Genomic DNA, 16,675 nt, shown 5'->3' on the forward strand with positions numbered 1-16,675 from the left:
CTATTATTTCCTTGAAGTTCATTCACAATCTTACATGACAATATCTAGCATCACACTAAATTGGGGCCAGTGTGTATCAGATTTTTCTTTTCAGCAAGTATATTTCAACCAAGAAACATGCTGTATATATCTTGACATGAAAACACCAGTTCTTTTATTTGTATCTGAAGGTGTGGGAGAACCATTCTATTAGCAATGAGTATTAGACACAGGAAGTTGTAAGGCTAGGGGCCTGTTTGAGGAACTATGTGGCTGAACGTGGGATGGGAGAAAGTGTAGGTTGGTAAAATAGGACACAGCACAGATCCTTAAGCCTTCATAAACTTGGCTTTTGCCTCCTAGAGAACTACTGGAGGTGTTAAGTAGGAGTAACATCAAGAGTTGGAAGTCTCCTCTGCCTTGTATGTCTGTAATAGTCTCAAGAGTAAAGAAAGGTCGGAGCAGACCAATGGGGAGGCTGAAATGCTCGCGTGGGGCATGGTGGCTCCATCTGGGGTGATAGCAGTGAGAAGGCAGTGGATTCTGCATGTTTCTAAGGTAGGGCTAAAAGGATTTTCCAGCAGAATGAATGCAGGGTCAAAGCGACTCAAATACTTGAACATCTGGAAGAACAGAGTTGCCCAGACATGGTTAAGACTGGCTAAAAGGTCTAGGTGGGAAAATCAGTCCACTTTGGGATACATTCCATGATTAAATATATAAATAGCAAATACAAAATTAAAGCCCTTTAAAACTTGGAGAATCTGCAGGCCACCCACACGACACCATTCGCAGCACTCATCACTTCATCTAATCAAATGTCTGAGTCATGCCATGTTTAAATTCAAGTGGGAAAAGACAAGTCATCTGAGGGTTCAGCATGTTTAGCACACGCAACAGGCAGGTTACTCAGAACCCTGTCAATCCGTTGGGAGCAAGACAGGTCTGCATGCCCTAGAGCCAGGCTGCCTGGGCTGCTGCCATCTCCCAAGAATGACTTCCAGTGAGGCAAAGCACACTGCTCACTCATCTGTGCATCAGGGATAAATATGCAGTGAGTTACTCCAAAAAATACAGAGCCTAGCTAGTAGTAAGCACTCTATAAATGATACTTTCTTTGGCCCTACATTAGCAAAAGAAAGGAACTAGTTGAATTAGCTTAGTAAGAATCTGACTCAGATGACGACAGGAAAGTTCAGCGATGGAAAACGACTAAGGCTTAATCTAGGCTAGGCATTCAAATGTAGACTCTGCTGGGGACTTCCCTGGCAGCCCAGATGGTAAAGAATTCACCTGCAATGTGACACTCAGGTTCAATCTCTGGGTCAGGAAGATCCCCTGGAGAAGGGACTGGCTACCCACTCCAGTATCCTTGCCTGGGAATACCTATATACAGGAGCCTCCTGGGGTATAGTCCATGGGGTTACAAAACAAGTCGATGCAACTTACTATGTGACCAAAAACTCCTTCCCACAATGGCACTGAGATAAGATCCCTAGAAGATACCCCTTTCCCAACCTCCAGACAGTCTCATCTTTAGAATAAAGTAGCCTGAAATAAAATATTGGGTGAGGGTGACGGCAACAATCTTATCAGTGGCCACCATCTGGAGCACCTGGAATTAACTTTAGCATCTATTAACCACCGCCCCGCCCCCTCACACCCACACACGAACACTCCACTAGCAGGACAGCAAATACTTTCACTCCCATTCATTCTTTGAGTTATATTTGGAAATATTTTAAGACAACCAATCACACCTCAGTACCTAATTATTATTCTGAAGTACTATATATACTGCATTACACAGAACCAGAATTTTAAAATCTAACAAATTCTAAGTGACCCATGACTAAAAGTAGATTTCATCTCTTGATCAAGATTTGAAATGTATTTATCACTAACTCCTCAGATTTTTAAACTTTGCTATCTGATTGTTAAGCCTTAAACTCAGTTCCCAATTTCAAAATGTGTACCAATGCCTTTCACATCAAAGTATAGTAAGCATTCCATTAGAAATCTTAATTTCATGATAATCCATTTGTTGTATAGAATTCTTCCAAGATTTCTCCTGAAGCCTGTGTTGTGGCCCCTCAAAGTACCTTAAACTTACATACCCATTCTTCTAAGTCTCAGAACATACACAAAATATTCTCAAAGACTTTACTAGGTCAATTCCAGCTTTTTAACACTCTTGAGGACTGGGAATAATTTAGACAAGAACTTTGATTCTACATGGAGGAGAAAACCTATTAGCATTGTCATCCTCTAAAAAAAATACTTTAGGAACCATGAACAGGTACTAGCTTTAGCTCTTTAAATCTATTTTCAGATTTAACCTTCACTTACTAGATCACTAGATTACTGTTGCCAAGTATCTTTTAAAATGCCACTTATCCACAACTTCCAAGGTTAAACTCAGCACTAGGCTTATTTGATGCCTAGACCACATACTGCTGAGTCAAACTAATTCTTGATAACCATTTTCAAAGTAAGATTTAATTCTACATAGTTGATGCAGACTGCTACCATCACCAAACTGCCAAAGGGAGCATGGCATATAAACTAATAACTTGATCATGGTCACAAAACTATTTGAAAACTGACTGTATATTTTCCAATACTTAATGAATAAAAGGTGTTAAGGCAACTGAGGTTAAATGCAAATAACCTGTCAAGAGCACTTCTGATCCAGTTAACCCAAGATTTGTTGGCACAATGGACTTTCAACAATGTATTTTTAAGTGAAAATTACATGTATCCTACTTTTCAGATACAGCTAACATCTGATAATCTGTAATCCTTGTGATAAGCCCGAACTATTAATGTCTATATACATGGATGTGCTGAAATCTTACCATTTCTCATTAAGCTGTCCACATCCTTGTACGTAACATTATTCACATTACCAATAAACAACAGTACAGATAAACCCGTTATTTCCCAAGCAGCTTTCAGTGTCATGCCAGACACAGATTAATGCACCCTTGCCCCTACCTGACTGAAAAAGCAGTAAGCAAGACTGGCATTTTACACCTACTACTTTACCCTTCCCCCCAACCCTTGGAACTTCGTACTCAATTCCAAATCCAATCAACCCAATGTTTTGACTGGATCCCACTTTAACTCCAGTACATGGGAGAGTCCAATTTGTCTTGACTGAACATTCTGCATTTTCCTTCTGAGAAAATAGCTTAACTACTCAAGCATTAAACTCAATTTATAACCTACAGCTTCATAGAATATAAAAGCACTGCCATTATTCTATGAAAGCAATACTAAATAAAAGCAAAATTTATCAAAATCCTGTTAACAGCCCCAAATCCTCAAGACTATGTCAATTCACAAAGCATTTCACATGTTAATAGCTATCAATGCAGAGCCTAAAATAAGTGTTCTTTTCCCAACCCTTCAATGAAAAAATGCTCAATTGCCTTTCTCGAAGTCAAGAAACCAAATACTTGTGGCTTCCCTGGTGGTCCAGTGGTTAAGAATCTGCCCTGTAATGGGAGGAGAGACACAGGTTTGATCCCTGGTTGAGTAAGATCCCATATGCCAGAGAAACTAAGCCTGTGTGCCACAACTACTGAGCCCTTGAGAGCCTGTTTCTCAAGATTAAAAGTGCTCATTATCACTAGAGTAGCTAAACCCACTCAGCACAACTCAAGAATGCCCACCACACAAGACTTGGCACAGCCAAAAATAAAAAACCCATAGAGTACCTTCTAACATCTGGAATCCCCTTTCTTCTGAATTGCTCACTCACATTAACTAAAATTTGTCTCCAAGAAAGGTTGATTCACTCCTCACCAATCACCTGAATTATCAAAATCCTTAAATGGCAGTAAAATTTCCCACACATATTCCTCATGTGATGTTTACCACCTTTAACTGATGTGAAGGCTCATTCCAGGTTTCCTTTTTCACTTATTAGTAATGTCCACCTATTCACCACTGAAGTCACGTGAACATTGTGAAGTGACAAAACCACACACACATTTCTAAAAATATTTTAATGAAAAAGTTCTTTCTGTAAACATTTCATTATACTACAAATAAAACATCTGAATCCATTACAGACCACCTCTTAAAAGTCTTATAAATCAGAGTAAAACATTGAGATCTAAAAGAAATCTTGAATATTTGATATAGGCTAACAATCCTTATGTTACCCCTGCACATTAGCATGCTTACTCACTACTTTGTGACAATTATTGGAGTTCCAAGAGATACTGGCATTAGAAGTATTTCAAATTGTGACTTACATAATTAGAACTCTTAAAACCAATTTTATTCCAACTGTTCAACAAATGGTCCTTTTCACCAAATTTTCTTCTTTAGGACATAAGTGTAAATTGACTCTTTAGAAAGAAATGTAGTGTGGGAAACTGTAACCTAGGAGTTTTGACAAAAAGTTTGCCTTGACCATCTCTTGTATAACTTCTTTGTTTACTGGTGTTGTGAGTTAAGAGCATCGTATTTTTCAGAAATGACAGTGGAACTACATTTAAATAAAATCACTTTATTTCATAAAATCGATGGACTGGAAAAGAACAATGTCTTGCCTTTAAAAAAGAAAATGTTTCATTATCTTAGGAAATTTGCATCATTAAAAACCATGTTGTAAAGAAATTAAAAAGGCTATTTACCTTATTTAACACTTCTATGATGTGTAGAAACTCAGCCCTGATTTAGTCAGAGACCCAACCAGCCATTCTCTGAAAATAAATCTATGGCAAACTAACTACAAGAACTTGACTTATAATTTAGAAACTAGTTTTAACCGTCTGTCCCCTTCCCCTAGTGTTATTTTAAAAAGTGAATTAATACCAAATCTCAAATTTTAACAAGCCCTTTTGGGGCAGCAATAATAGCCCTTATGAACAATTAGCATCTGACTGTGTAGCAATGAAGTAATATTTTTAAACTATTTTTTGGGAAAGGTTGTCTTTTAGAAAGGAGATTTAGTTTATGTAGGGCCCTACTACTTCTGGTTAACAGGTCAACAACAAAACCAAAAAAGAATCAAGAGTTTATCCTATTAGTCCAAATAATTCCCTGAAGTCATATGCAAGAGAACTTACTTATGTATGAGGCCACTTGAATGAAGACCATTTTTAGATCTGTTATGATCTGACAGTTTTGAAAGTTCATTCCAGATGGGTTTTTTTTCCCCTAGAATGAGGATTGGAAGTGTAATGCTTCTGTTACAAGTCATGCTTGTTACAAAAATTCTTTAAAAAATCTGGTCACTCCCTTTCCAAAAATTGACTTTATCGTAAAGACACCAACAGTGAATTGTTTATATCTGACTCAAGATCAACACTCATGGTTTTTGCAGAGAAAATCTTAAAACTGTTTAAAATGTGCTGGATGTGATTCCTCAAGACAAAACTTTCAGCTGAACAACTTTGCCAATGTATCTTAAGTTTTAAAATATGTACTAGAAATTTATGGGAAAACAAATGGTGTCATCAGGCTTTACTGTGAGCTACAAACCTTACCCAGCCAGAAACCTTCGTATTTAAGATGGTAGGAAAGACATTCCTCATTTAGGCAAGTAGGGTTCTCATTCAACCTGCAAATCAAAAAAATTACTCTTACCTTGCTTTACAAAAAATTACTCTTTAATTAGTGAAAAAATTCAAATTCAAACCTTACCTAATGCTTATTGCCCTTCCTCGCAGGTCTAAATGCTAGACCTAGTGACTGTGGCCAACTATCTCTCATTGGTGTTCCAAAAGGCGAAGAGCTCCTTCCCGCTAGACCTTCTTCGATATTTCAGTTGTAATAAGCAGATTTAACTAGCTTTTGGAAAGTTGCTCACTATCACCATAGTATTTTATGCCTTCACTTCTCTGTAGTTGAAGCTCTTGCTGCTGCCTTGTCATTCTTTATTTATGCTGACTTGTCCATACTCAAAATGCTGCTGAAGTCCTGTCTTAGTGAGTCTCGTTTGATCCACACCGTGCTTAAAAAGCACCTCTTAGGTCCTTTAAAGCTGGTTAAATCGCTCTCCTCATGGCTTAACTTTTCCACACTGTTCACAAGAACTAAGCTAACAATACAACTTATAAACAGGTCACATACACAGATTTCACCTGCTTATAGGTTGCAAACATCAACTTACTGACAGTATTTTCACTATTAAACTAGTTCCAGAACACAGAAAGTTTTGTTAACAGTACAATTAACCTCATATGTCATTAAAGGATACTGTCAAGGTTGTGTCAAAACAATTTCACAAACATAGAAACAGGAAATGTTAACCTCCCCCATTCCTTCAACCTTTATTATATGAATAAAAAAAAACCTTGAGACAATTTAGCTTAATTTTAATAAAATGTTTCCCAAGCATTATTTTGACCAGGTACCCAGATTTAAGTTATGAACATTGACAGTGTCCATTTATATAACCACACTTTTAAGTTGTTAAAGACTTAACCATTTGCTGATAATTAGCCTATTTTCTACACTGCTTATTCACATATGTCCATTAACAAATGGAATGTTGTCTGTTACATTTATTGGTTTGTGAGTGTTTTCTGAAAAACTGCAGTGTCTGTGAAGACCAATTTCCATGCTGGCATGCATCCAAATATTAATGCACAGAGGCACAGAATTAGAGCAACGAGAGCATAGTCAAACACTAGCACGCCCCATCCCCCCTTTATTGCTTGTTTTGCTTAGTTACTTCTTAAAACAAAAGTAAGAATCTCGAATTCAACGTTCAACTGCCAAAGAAACAGTAACAACAGGGCACATACTCAGGGCTTGAATGAAATTGTAAACACTAGCTGGCGCAAAACAGTAGACATTGATTTATATATATATATATATGTGACCTTATCTAAAACTCTTCTCAACAAGGATCTTCCAAACAAATTGTAAACTCATACCAACATGATTTAGGTTCAAGCATACACATGAGTAACAGTGTGTTCTTTGGGATTTTAAGTGAGTACAAGCTGACTATTCAAATTTGAATTCAGGTCTCGGGGAAGTGAAAAGCTTTTTTGTACTAAGCAACTGTGCTGCAAGTCTACTGCAGTTAAGTATCTGGGATGATTTCCATCTAGACTATCCTTGGTTTTCACCCAGTAAAATGCAGAGGGTACAAACAGGAAAGCATGCCAGCCAGTTAATGGTTCAACAATGCATGATTTTTATTCCCTTGCTCTGAGAGCTTGTATCAAAAAAATATATATTAAACCAAGGAAAATAACTGAAGATTTACGGGCCTCTTGTGCTTTAAAAAGGAAAAAAAAAGATAGCCACTAATTTGCTCAGATACAGCAGGCTTAGTGGTCTTGTATTTTCGACATTTTCAGAATGTTTCCTAAGGTAGGAGGAAAGGGGAAACATTCACTACCCCTTCCCAGAATTTAAACAGAGGGCAGTAGACATTCTTTACACCCAAATAAAACTATGGCAGCAGTTCACTTGTGACCAAGGTGAATGTAGAATGGAGATGTTCTAAACACAGCTAGGACTCTCAGCAAAGCTAATACACTAAAATCATGATTACATTTTGAAAGAAAATGCACAAAAACCAAATAGAAATTTTGAGATTTTTCATTTGAAGGTAAATCTTAATGCTATTAAATTCACAAATATGCTAATTTAAATACCCAATTCTATTATCTAAAACACACATTGCAAACATACAAATATCTATTCTCTCCACATGTCAGAGCCATCATGTCATGGTTTGGAGATGCGGAGAATAGATTCCCCTTAAACTGCAAGTCAGCAGGTGTTTCTTTACAGTTAACTTTAGCAAAATTCATACAAAATAGTAATTAACAATGATCTTCTTTACTTGTTAACTCACAAGGAAACACCTTCAAAACTGCATTTTGTTAAAGTTTCTGTACTAAAATGTAGAAAAACTGAACTACACAAATATTGAAAAGTTAAAAATTCCTTAATTTTTTATTCCTGGTACCACTACCACAATTTACAGGGCAATATACCTGATGTAATGAAAAGAAAAAGAAAAAGACAAAGCTACAACAGATAAAAGACCTCAGGAATGTACATCTAATTGACACTACATTGCATTAATCAATAGCTGCACTTTTTGCAAACTGTGGCTATGACAGTCCTGAACAAGAAGGGTTTCCTGTTTAAGCTGCAGTAACTTTTCTGACTATGGATCATCGTTCCTTCTGTGGCAGATTTTTACAGTTCCTCTAACGCATTTGGGACGACTGTCTCAAAGTAACCTGCAGCTTTCCTGACAACTCCTCGCTCTCTCTCCTGCTAAGAACTGTAGCCTGTTGAATAATACAGGATAAAAAAATTATTACACTCAGTGAACAATTCCACATATTCTTTTATCATCATTATAAAAACTTAAAAGATACCTACCCTTTTCTTCTGAGTTTTTAGAACCTTCTGCTACCATATCCACCACTTCCACCACCAGATCCATAACCACCTGGAAATACACAAAAAGATTATAAAGAAATATACATACATTTTTAACTTAAATGGCAATATAGAATTTTACTAGGAAAAAAATATTATTTACCACCATAGGGACTGCCCGAGCTTCTTCCACCAAAACTACCCCCTTTCATGGGTCCATAATTTGACTGCTGTTGTCCACTATAATTTCCAAAATCATTATAGTTTCCACCACCACCATAGTTACCTGAAATTACAAAGATTTTATTTGTAGCTGACCTACAGAAGTTAGTCTTTAATACACACATGCGTTGCATTATCTTTTGACAATCACGGCACCATCCTGACACACACAATCCTTTAAGATTTCACAGAACTATCAAACTCTTTCCACCAGAAAGATCTCAGACATACACAGGAGAGGAAGAGAGAGTGAAAACTGGCTCAAGAGACTAGACAGCTACCAGTCTTCATATTAAATGCTACACTCTGGAACATTCTCTTCACAACACTAAACACCATAAAATCTGATAGATTCACTGTAGCTGAAACAGTATAACCTAAGTCACTGATAAAAAGCATTTCAAATTGACTATTAGGAAAAACCTGTTGATACAGCAATACAATCCGAAATTGAACACTCATAATAAAGTTCTTTAAAGTGTCATGCAGTATGGAGTAATGAGTCTGAAACACCACTGACGTATTTCTAATCACCTAAATCCTGACAACACCTATTCAACATGTCTGCATATTCAATTTATAGTTACCATCTGTCCAGCTTAAAAGTGCCTAAAGTAAAAATCCAGGCAACAAACATTACTGTTAAATGTCCTATTTCAATATGGAGAACACGTGAATACATTTTGCACATTTACTAAATCGCAACAATGTAAGAAAATTCAGTTTAACTTTCCATTGAGTATTTTCTATTATAAAACGTGAAATTTCGTTTTAACATTTTTCTAAAATGCCTGTAGTGAACTATAAAAACAATATTGAATACTTAAAACAAGTGAAAGCCTACCACCTCCAAAATTTCCTCCTTCATTGTAACCATCATATCCTCCACCACCGCCACCATATCCACCACCTTGGTTTCCATATCCTCCTGGTCCACCACCACCATAACCTCCTCTACTACTATAACCAGGACCACCGCCATAGTTGCCACCTAGAAAAACAAATTGAATTTTTAGACAAAAACAAACGTACAGTCAAGTTATAGAATGCCAGTTTACTGTGCTTTTAAGCCCCAGGAAAACAGGCCAATTAACACACTAAAACTTGGAGCAGCTACAATCTGGGCTATTAACCACTAACATGAAAACTTAAATCTTTTGATATTAAAAAACTGTTCCATTTTTTAAAAAATCTAAGAAATACAGAGTAAACAATCTCCTCTGAGAAAAATAATTCCACCTCAATTATCCGTACAATAAATCTCATTCGCCAAAAAGAACAAGATAACATTAAATCTTAAGGGGAAAAAAGGTCTGGTAGTCTATAGTATTAACTTAGAAGCATACTTTAATAGTAAAGTCACACAAAAATATAGAAAATATAAAGTCGAAAAACATTACAAAACTTACCATCACCTCCAAATCCATTATATCCACCATCACCTCCTCCATAACTCCCTCTGCTGCCACCACCTCCACCACCATAGCCTCCTTAAAAAGAAAAAAAAGGTGTGAATTAAATGTATATTCAATTTACTAACAAATTTTAGGTAGACATGTTCTCAGAAATAACATCCTACCTCTTCCACCGAAGTTTCCACCACGGCCAAAGTTACCTCCACCACCTCCAAAGTTTCCTCCACGACCCATAAAGTTGCCAGATCCACCTCCACGACCTTGAACACAGGCAAGAAAGATTTTTAAGAAACTTACCATCATAACTTATGTCTATTTCGTATCCATATATGATACTACTCACCTCTTTGTGATCCAGCAGACTGCATCTCTTGTTTAGAAAGGGCCTTTTTCACTTCACAATTATGCCCATTAATAGTGTGGTATTTCTGAACTAAAATTTTTTTAATCAAACAAACAAAGAAAAGTTATTTGATGTTTTTGTAAAAGCACAAATGTATGTTATCCTTTACTGCTATACAACTTATTAAAACATCATCAAAATCGTAGTGACTTCTGAGTGGGGTTGAGTGTTCTGGGATGTGAATCACTTGATCCAGATGCTGGTTACACGTGCAGCCACTTCATGAAAACTGAACCATACACTTTTCTATGCTTTTTATACACAATACAAACTTATAAGCAATTTAGCAAGTTTAAAACAAAGCAAACAAACCATTTCTGCTTTCTCATTCAAGCTCTTCCATTCAAAGTGCTACTTACCAACAATTTTATCAACTGTATCATGATCATCAAAAGTTACAAAAGCAAATCCTCTCTTTTTCCCACTCTGCCTGTCTTCCATAACTTCTATGGTTTCAATCTTGCCATACTTTTCAAAGTAGTCTCTCAAATTATATTCTTCTGTATCTTCTTTAATACCACCAACAAAAATTTTCTTCACTGTTAGATGGGCACCAGGCTTTACAGAATCCTATAAATAAAAAATATGTAAGTAAAAAAACCTCAAATTTTTACAATTTCACACCATACAACATGGTATTATTAAAATACCTCTCTAGAAACAGCTCTCTTTGGTTCCACTACACGCCCATCAACCTTGTGCGGTCGAGCACACATCGCGGCATCCACTTCTTCAACACAAGAGTAAGTCACAAAACCAAAGCCCCTGGAACGTTTTGTTTGGGGATCTCTCATCACCTACAAAATAAAAAAATTAAAGCACTGAAACACCTCTACAGGTTCTCTGCCCTCTTTTGAGAAACTTTTTTGGTATTTTAATAACTTACCACACAATCTGTAAGTGTGCCCCATTTCTCAAAATGTTCTCTTAAGCTATCATCTGTAGTTTCAAAGCTCAAACCACCAATAAACAGCTTTCTCAACTGCTCTGGTTCTTTGGGATCATGACCCTGAGGAAAGAAACCAATACATTTTATTTCATTTAGTAGTTAAATGCAAAGAAAAATCCAAAAGACTTTTAATCCCCTACAAATAACAAATTCCTGTACCATTATCACTTTGTCCAGTTAAAACACTAGAGTAGAATCATGCACATCAATTGATTAAAGGAATCCAAACACCAAGAAAATCTATAACCAAACTCTGAAATGTCAACATCACTTCAAAACCAAACTGAAGCCCAAGAGAATTCTAGATTCAGAAGTCCCATAATTTTGAGCTACAACAACAAATTCCTGAGGGTAGATTATTTTTGAAGTGGCTACTGAGAAACCACTTTCTAAGAAATTAGTGTTGTGAATTCAGTTATTTTATCTATACTATTTCTCTTCCTAACTTCCCTCCTGAGTCTACACCTCCCAAAGCATTTAATTTTAGACCACAAAACCGTGAAACACAACTTATGTTACAAGTGACAAACTTAAAGGGAAATTTACCACTTTCAAGCAAATAAAGATGTTGAAATAAATATTTCTCAATGAAAGAGGAAACCAGCATTCCCCCTCACCAAAAAACCTGTGGGGGAAAAAAAATCTACCACATAAAAATTTCCTATTTGCACTCCAACCACATACCCAAAATATCATAACCAACACTTTACTAGGTCAAACACCACCAGTTTTGGACTTACGTTAAGTACAGTATTCGATATAGTTTGACAAGAAAGGAGCCCAACAAAACAAAAATTTGAGATTTACAGAAAATCAACATATGGCCTGAACTGTTTTATATTTCAACTAGGTCTTTAATACATTACACGAACAGCCACTTAATACATATATGCATTACGATATCGTTCATCAAAAGTGCTTAAATACATTACATTCTAAGGTCTTCCTGTGTCTTCTAAAAGTAGAGACGCTAAGGCATTTAATATGAAGAGGTTGTCACATACTAGGAAAAAATGTTAAACGATTAATAGCCTAAAGCATTAATTCACCTTTTCAAGGCTCAGTTAAATGCATCTAATTGACGACAACGCAAAGTTGATAAACAACTAGAACCCACATGGAATTTTCTCAAATGAAAAATTCGACTCTGGTTGCAGGCCTGGAAAACAAATTTCCAAGGAACTACAACCAGAGCCTATCCATCAGAGCATTAAAAAAATGAAGATGAGAAAATTTTCAAATTCATATTTTACAGCCACACTCAAAATTTCGAGATAGAATACTTCACCCACATGGCGCGAAGTTACATGTTAACACTAAGTACTTTAGCAAAAATGGCAGCTTAAGAAGTACTTTAAAACAGTAAACTTCAGGGAAAAAAAAATTGTTTTCAACCGAGTGCTGCAACGTACAGAACAAGACATAAAATTCTCCACTGAGAGATCGCTAAGGCCTAGAAACGCGTAGGGAGAACATCACCGAGAGCACTAGGCCGCAAGCTTCGAGGCCATTTGCGGCATTCTCTGCTGGGCCGCCTCCTCCCTCTTCCTTCCAATCCCACGCTCTCCCCCACGGCGGAGCCAGGCGGCGGCCATTGCGTGCCAATGCGCCATTTCGTAACGCGGCTGCGGATCAATGTCAGTGTGGCCGCCGCCCGCCTGCTCGCTCGCCCGGATGTGCCTGCTCGTCCCCTCCCCTCCCCCACCGCCTCCTCCCAACCGCTCTCGCCGAGGCCCGCCATGCCGCCCTCGGCCTCGCATCCGAGGCCGCGCGGCCAGCGGGCCCGCTCCGCTCCCGAAGTCTCCCCAGCCACACCGCGCCTCCCAGGGACCATTTGTGCAGCCCAGGGAGCCGGCAAGGCTGGCGAGAAGCCCCGAGGAGGGCTCCGAGGCCCGCTCCCCTCCCCCCCCCAGCGCCCGTCTCCACGCAGAGCGCGGGACGGCCGACCCGGTCCACCCGGCCTCCCCGCTCCCACCGAGCCAGGCCCCCCACCTTGCCGGCCACTACCCAGCAACCCCCCGCTCTCCCCCTAATACCTCCTCCCCCCGGCGGCGGCGGCGACGGCCGGAGTCGGGCTGGGGGCGACCGGGCGGCGGTTTTACCTCCATTTTGAGACCGGACTCGCCTCTTCCAACTCGAGTTCAATATGGGACCGAGAGGAAGAGGCGGAGCCAGCCGTCACGTGACGCACTTTCCGCGCGCCACCGGCCTGGTGGGGGTGGGACGAATTAGGAAGGGGCGTGGCCACCTGGGCGCGAAGAGGGACTAGAAGAGTGGATTGGCGGGCAGAGGATGGAGGCGTGGCAGGCCCCGGGAGCGCGCTCGCCTCGCCAACTTCCAGTGCGGCACCGCCCTTGCCACTGTTCGCGCCCGGGCGGCTACGAGGACGTCACCTGGGGTTTGGCCAATGGCATGCGCCCACGTCGGGAGAACGCCTCGTGACCGCGCGTCACTGGAGAAAAAGGCCTGTTTCCCTTTCTTCCCGCGCCCCTTTCCCCTCCCCCACGTGGGCCTTTTAGGTCTATTACCGAATTCATTTCATTCCCCTGCTTAAATAAAACCACGTTTTTCCTTCTTGTAATTTAGAGCTGTAAGCTCTCTCCACCCCTCGGCGTCTCCTCGCACGTTTCCAATTGCCAAGGCCTGGTGTCAATGACTGCCACGCCCACTGCGAGGGCCCGCACAGAAAATCCATATCACACGAACACACGTGAATCATGGGCATCTTGGAAAAGCTAACGCGGTTGACGCCGTGGAATTTCACCCTTAAAGAGCAGAAGCTAGACTGGTGGAGGGTGACTTCGCTGACGGTCTGGTAGTTAGGACTTAGTGCTTACACCGCAGGGAGCGGGGGAGGCGGGGATCCATCCCTGGTTGGAGAACTAAGATTCCACCCACATGCCTAGCGGTGAGACCGAAAGATTAAATAAACTGAAAATGGGAGGAAAGCTTTTAAAAAAACTTTTAAAAAAGAGTGTTAAAATGTGTTAAAAGAGTGTTAAAAATGTGCCGTCTGTAGCCCGCCAGGCTCCTCTGTCCATGGAATTCTGGCAAGAATACTGGACTGGGTTGCCATTTCCTTTCCAGTTCGTCGAAGTCAGTTAATTAGGTACGCACTCATCTCAAGAAACTTGTTGGCATTATTTTCTTAAACTACTAGTTGCTGTGCAAAGAGCTGAGGGGCCAGATTTAAATAATGATTTACAAGATTGCTAAAAGTAGGATTATAAGATACACTCGGAGAATGATTTTTACCTAATTGTTTTCACTTGTGGAGTATACAAACAAAAATCAGAGAGTCGGTCTAATTCTTTCCTGGCCAACCAAATGACTAACTCATTTGCCCTCACTGAGCTCTAGTTTTAGTTTTGTGGTTGTGTGTTTTTTGTTTTTTGTTTTTTTTTTTTAAATGGGGATAAGATTTAGTGATCACCAACACCCATGACAGCTGTAAATTAATAATCTGTGGACTCCTATTTAAGCAAAGGTGCTGATAAAATGACCAGGATTGACAGGTCTCCCTATCATACTAAGGATAAGCCATATATTTTAATGCAGCAATCCATATGAACATCTCCTTTAGAACTGACCATGCCCTTCCTTAGAAAGATTAGAAATCTAATCAGTTATATTCTAAGTTGTTTGAAACGCAGGTTATTAAGCAATGGGGAATGACCAGCTTGGGAGTTTGGGGGGAAATGGGGCACAAGTAATAACAATCTATTGGTGTTTATGTAGCATTGCCCAAGTGGAACAGTGTTTGATTTGGGAGACATGAACTAAATGTACTCTGTTCTGGGGCAGAAACCAGTCACTAGGCCTTAATGTAACTTGGATGAAACAACCTTCCAAACCTCCTCTGGTTGCTCTGATTCTATTATCACAAGCAAATTATTACATATTCTGTTTATCAGGTACTCCTGATAGCCAACAGTAGTCCTTGAGATATTGGAAAAGTTTTCTGTCCTCTTCTGATGTTTGTGTCAGAAGTTTTCTTCTTTTATATTTTTTATAAAACTTTATTACACAAAACTCTGAGCGATCAAGCTTCGTCACTGGCCCGGGATTGAATTCTTCTGTTTCGGAGGCCAAGAATCCCAGCCCCTTTTGTAGTTCAGCAGCAACCTTTCATATTGGGGGCCCCTCCAGGATTCTTCAGGACAAGGTAAGGATGCATGGAGCTCTAGTTCTTTGTTCTCCTAGCATACATGTTTTCTGCAGTACTCTGCTAACTCTATAGTGCGCTTGTGTGAAATGAATGACTCGCCCTGTGCAAAGCAAGTAAGGAGCCCTGCTCTGTGGTTCTGTGGTGACGTCATACAGCTTATGGCAGAAACCCTCTCGGGGGTTTATACCAACCAATGGACTTCCCTGGTGGCTGAGATGGTAAAGCATCTGCCTACAGTGCGGGAGACCAGGATTCAGGAAGAGCTCCTGGAGAAGGAAATGGCAACCCATTCCAGTATTCTTGCCTGGAAAATCCCAGGGACGGAGGAACCTGGTAGGCTACAGTCCATGGGATCACAAAGAGTCAGATACTACTGAGCGACTTCACTTCATTTTCAGTTTGTACCCTTAGTGTCTTGTTAATATATAAAAACTTTGTGAGTTTGAATACAAATAGTAAGATTATTTCATAAGACTATATATGAAATAGTCAAGAATAACTTGGTCAGTTCTGAGTATGCAGAAAAACTTGAAGTTAAAGACCTTAGGGAGATGGCATTCACACCTCAATACCTATGAGACACTACAAGGGTTATCAAGAAGACTGACCCCTTGGCTTCACTTTGGCATGTTTGCATGGTGTTTTCTAACCAAGTTATTTCTGATCAATAACTTGTGTTATTCTTTCTTTAAATTGTATAAAATTTTCATATTAATTTGAAAAATGTTGGGTGATATGATCTTAAGTATTTCCATCCAAGAAAATGCTATGTCAGTCTGCTTATTCAGGTCTTTTGGCCTAGAGTAAATTGTGGATTTCTTCCAGTTTAGTTGTTCATCCAGATTCCGTGTGTTTTTTTAGACATTAGCTATTTGTTACGCTTTTGTCTAAGCTTCCCCTCCAACTCCAGGGCCACATGGTGTCTTGTACAAATATCCTTGTTGGAGTTCTTGACCCTGTTGGACAGACTCAAAACTTGGCTGCTTTCTGTCCTTGTAGCCCTGGTTGTCTTTGAAATGTCTTTGGGAGAGAGAGGGTGTATTTAGTGTCCTAGGGTTCGATGGGTTGGAAGACTGACTTTATAAATGATCTTTATCAAACTGCTCAATGCCTTTCATATCACAACGCGTAGAGGAAAATGCTAATTTTTTGTGTACAGCACATTC

The 16,675-nt window shown here is 39.3% G+C and overlaps 1 protein-coding gene across 8 annotated transcripts; it reads right to left on the bottom strand.

Annotated features, from left to right (window-relative positions):
• Positions 1 to 3,977: 3,977 nt before the first annotated feature.
• HNRNPA3 (heterogeneous nuclear ribonucleoprotein A3) lies at positions 3,978 to 13,489 on the bottom strand. Of its 8 annotated transcripts, none has more exons than XM_042243684.2 (11): positions 13,444 to 13,489; positions 11,279 to 11,401; positions 11,043 to 11,189; positions 10,752 to 10,962; positions 10,333 to 10,422; positions 10,154 to 10,249; positions 9,984 to 10,064; positions 9,422 to 9,565; positions 8,516 to 8,638; positions 8,353 to 8,422; positions 3,978 to 5,557 (listed from the first exon to the last, which is right to left on the bottom strand). In XM_042243684.2, the coding sequence occupies exons 1-10, from the start codon at positions 13,447 to 13,449 to the stop codon at positions 8,370 to 8,372; spliced, it is 1,074 nt and encodes a 357-aa protein (XP_042099618.1). In that variant the 5' UTR covers positions 13,450 to 13,489; the 3' UTR covers positions 3,978 to 5,557; positions 8,353 to 8,369. The 8 variants fall into 8 exon arrangements, with proteins under 8 accessions (XP_042099618.1, XP_027820613.1, XP_060265719.1 ...); XM_027964812.3 differs by having other exon boundaries at positions 3,978 to 8,258; XM_060409736.1 differs by having other exon boundaries at positions 9,419 to 9,565.
• Positions 13,490 to 16,675: the final 3,186 nt, after the last annotated feature.

This window comes from Ovis aries, chromosome 2 (genome assembly GCF_016772045.2).
Source record: "Ovis aries strain OAR_USU_Benz2616 breed Rambouillet chromosome 2, ARS-UI_Ramb_v3.0, whole genome shotgun sequence".
In the NCBI taxonomy this organism is placed as follows: Eukaryota; Metazoa; Chordata; class Mammalia; order Artiodactyla; family Bovidae; genus Ovis; species Ovis aries.

Bases quoted from the DNA above. Each gene is read 5' to 3' on its own strand.
- HNRNPA3 (XM_012132979.4), bottom strand. From the start codon at position 13,449: ATGGAGGTAAAACCGCCGCCCGGTCGCCCCCAGCCCGACTCCGGCCGT. The intron at 10,250-10,332 runs GTGAGTAGTATC...CCTGTGTTCAAG, and splicing joins GTCTGCTGGATCACAAAGAG to GTCGTGGAGGTGGATCTGGC. The intron at 10,065-10,153 runs GTAGGATGTTAT...TTTCTTTTTAAG, and splicing joins TGGAAACTTCGGTGGAAGAG to GAGGCTATGGTGGTGGAGGT.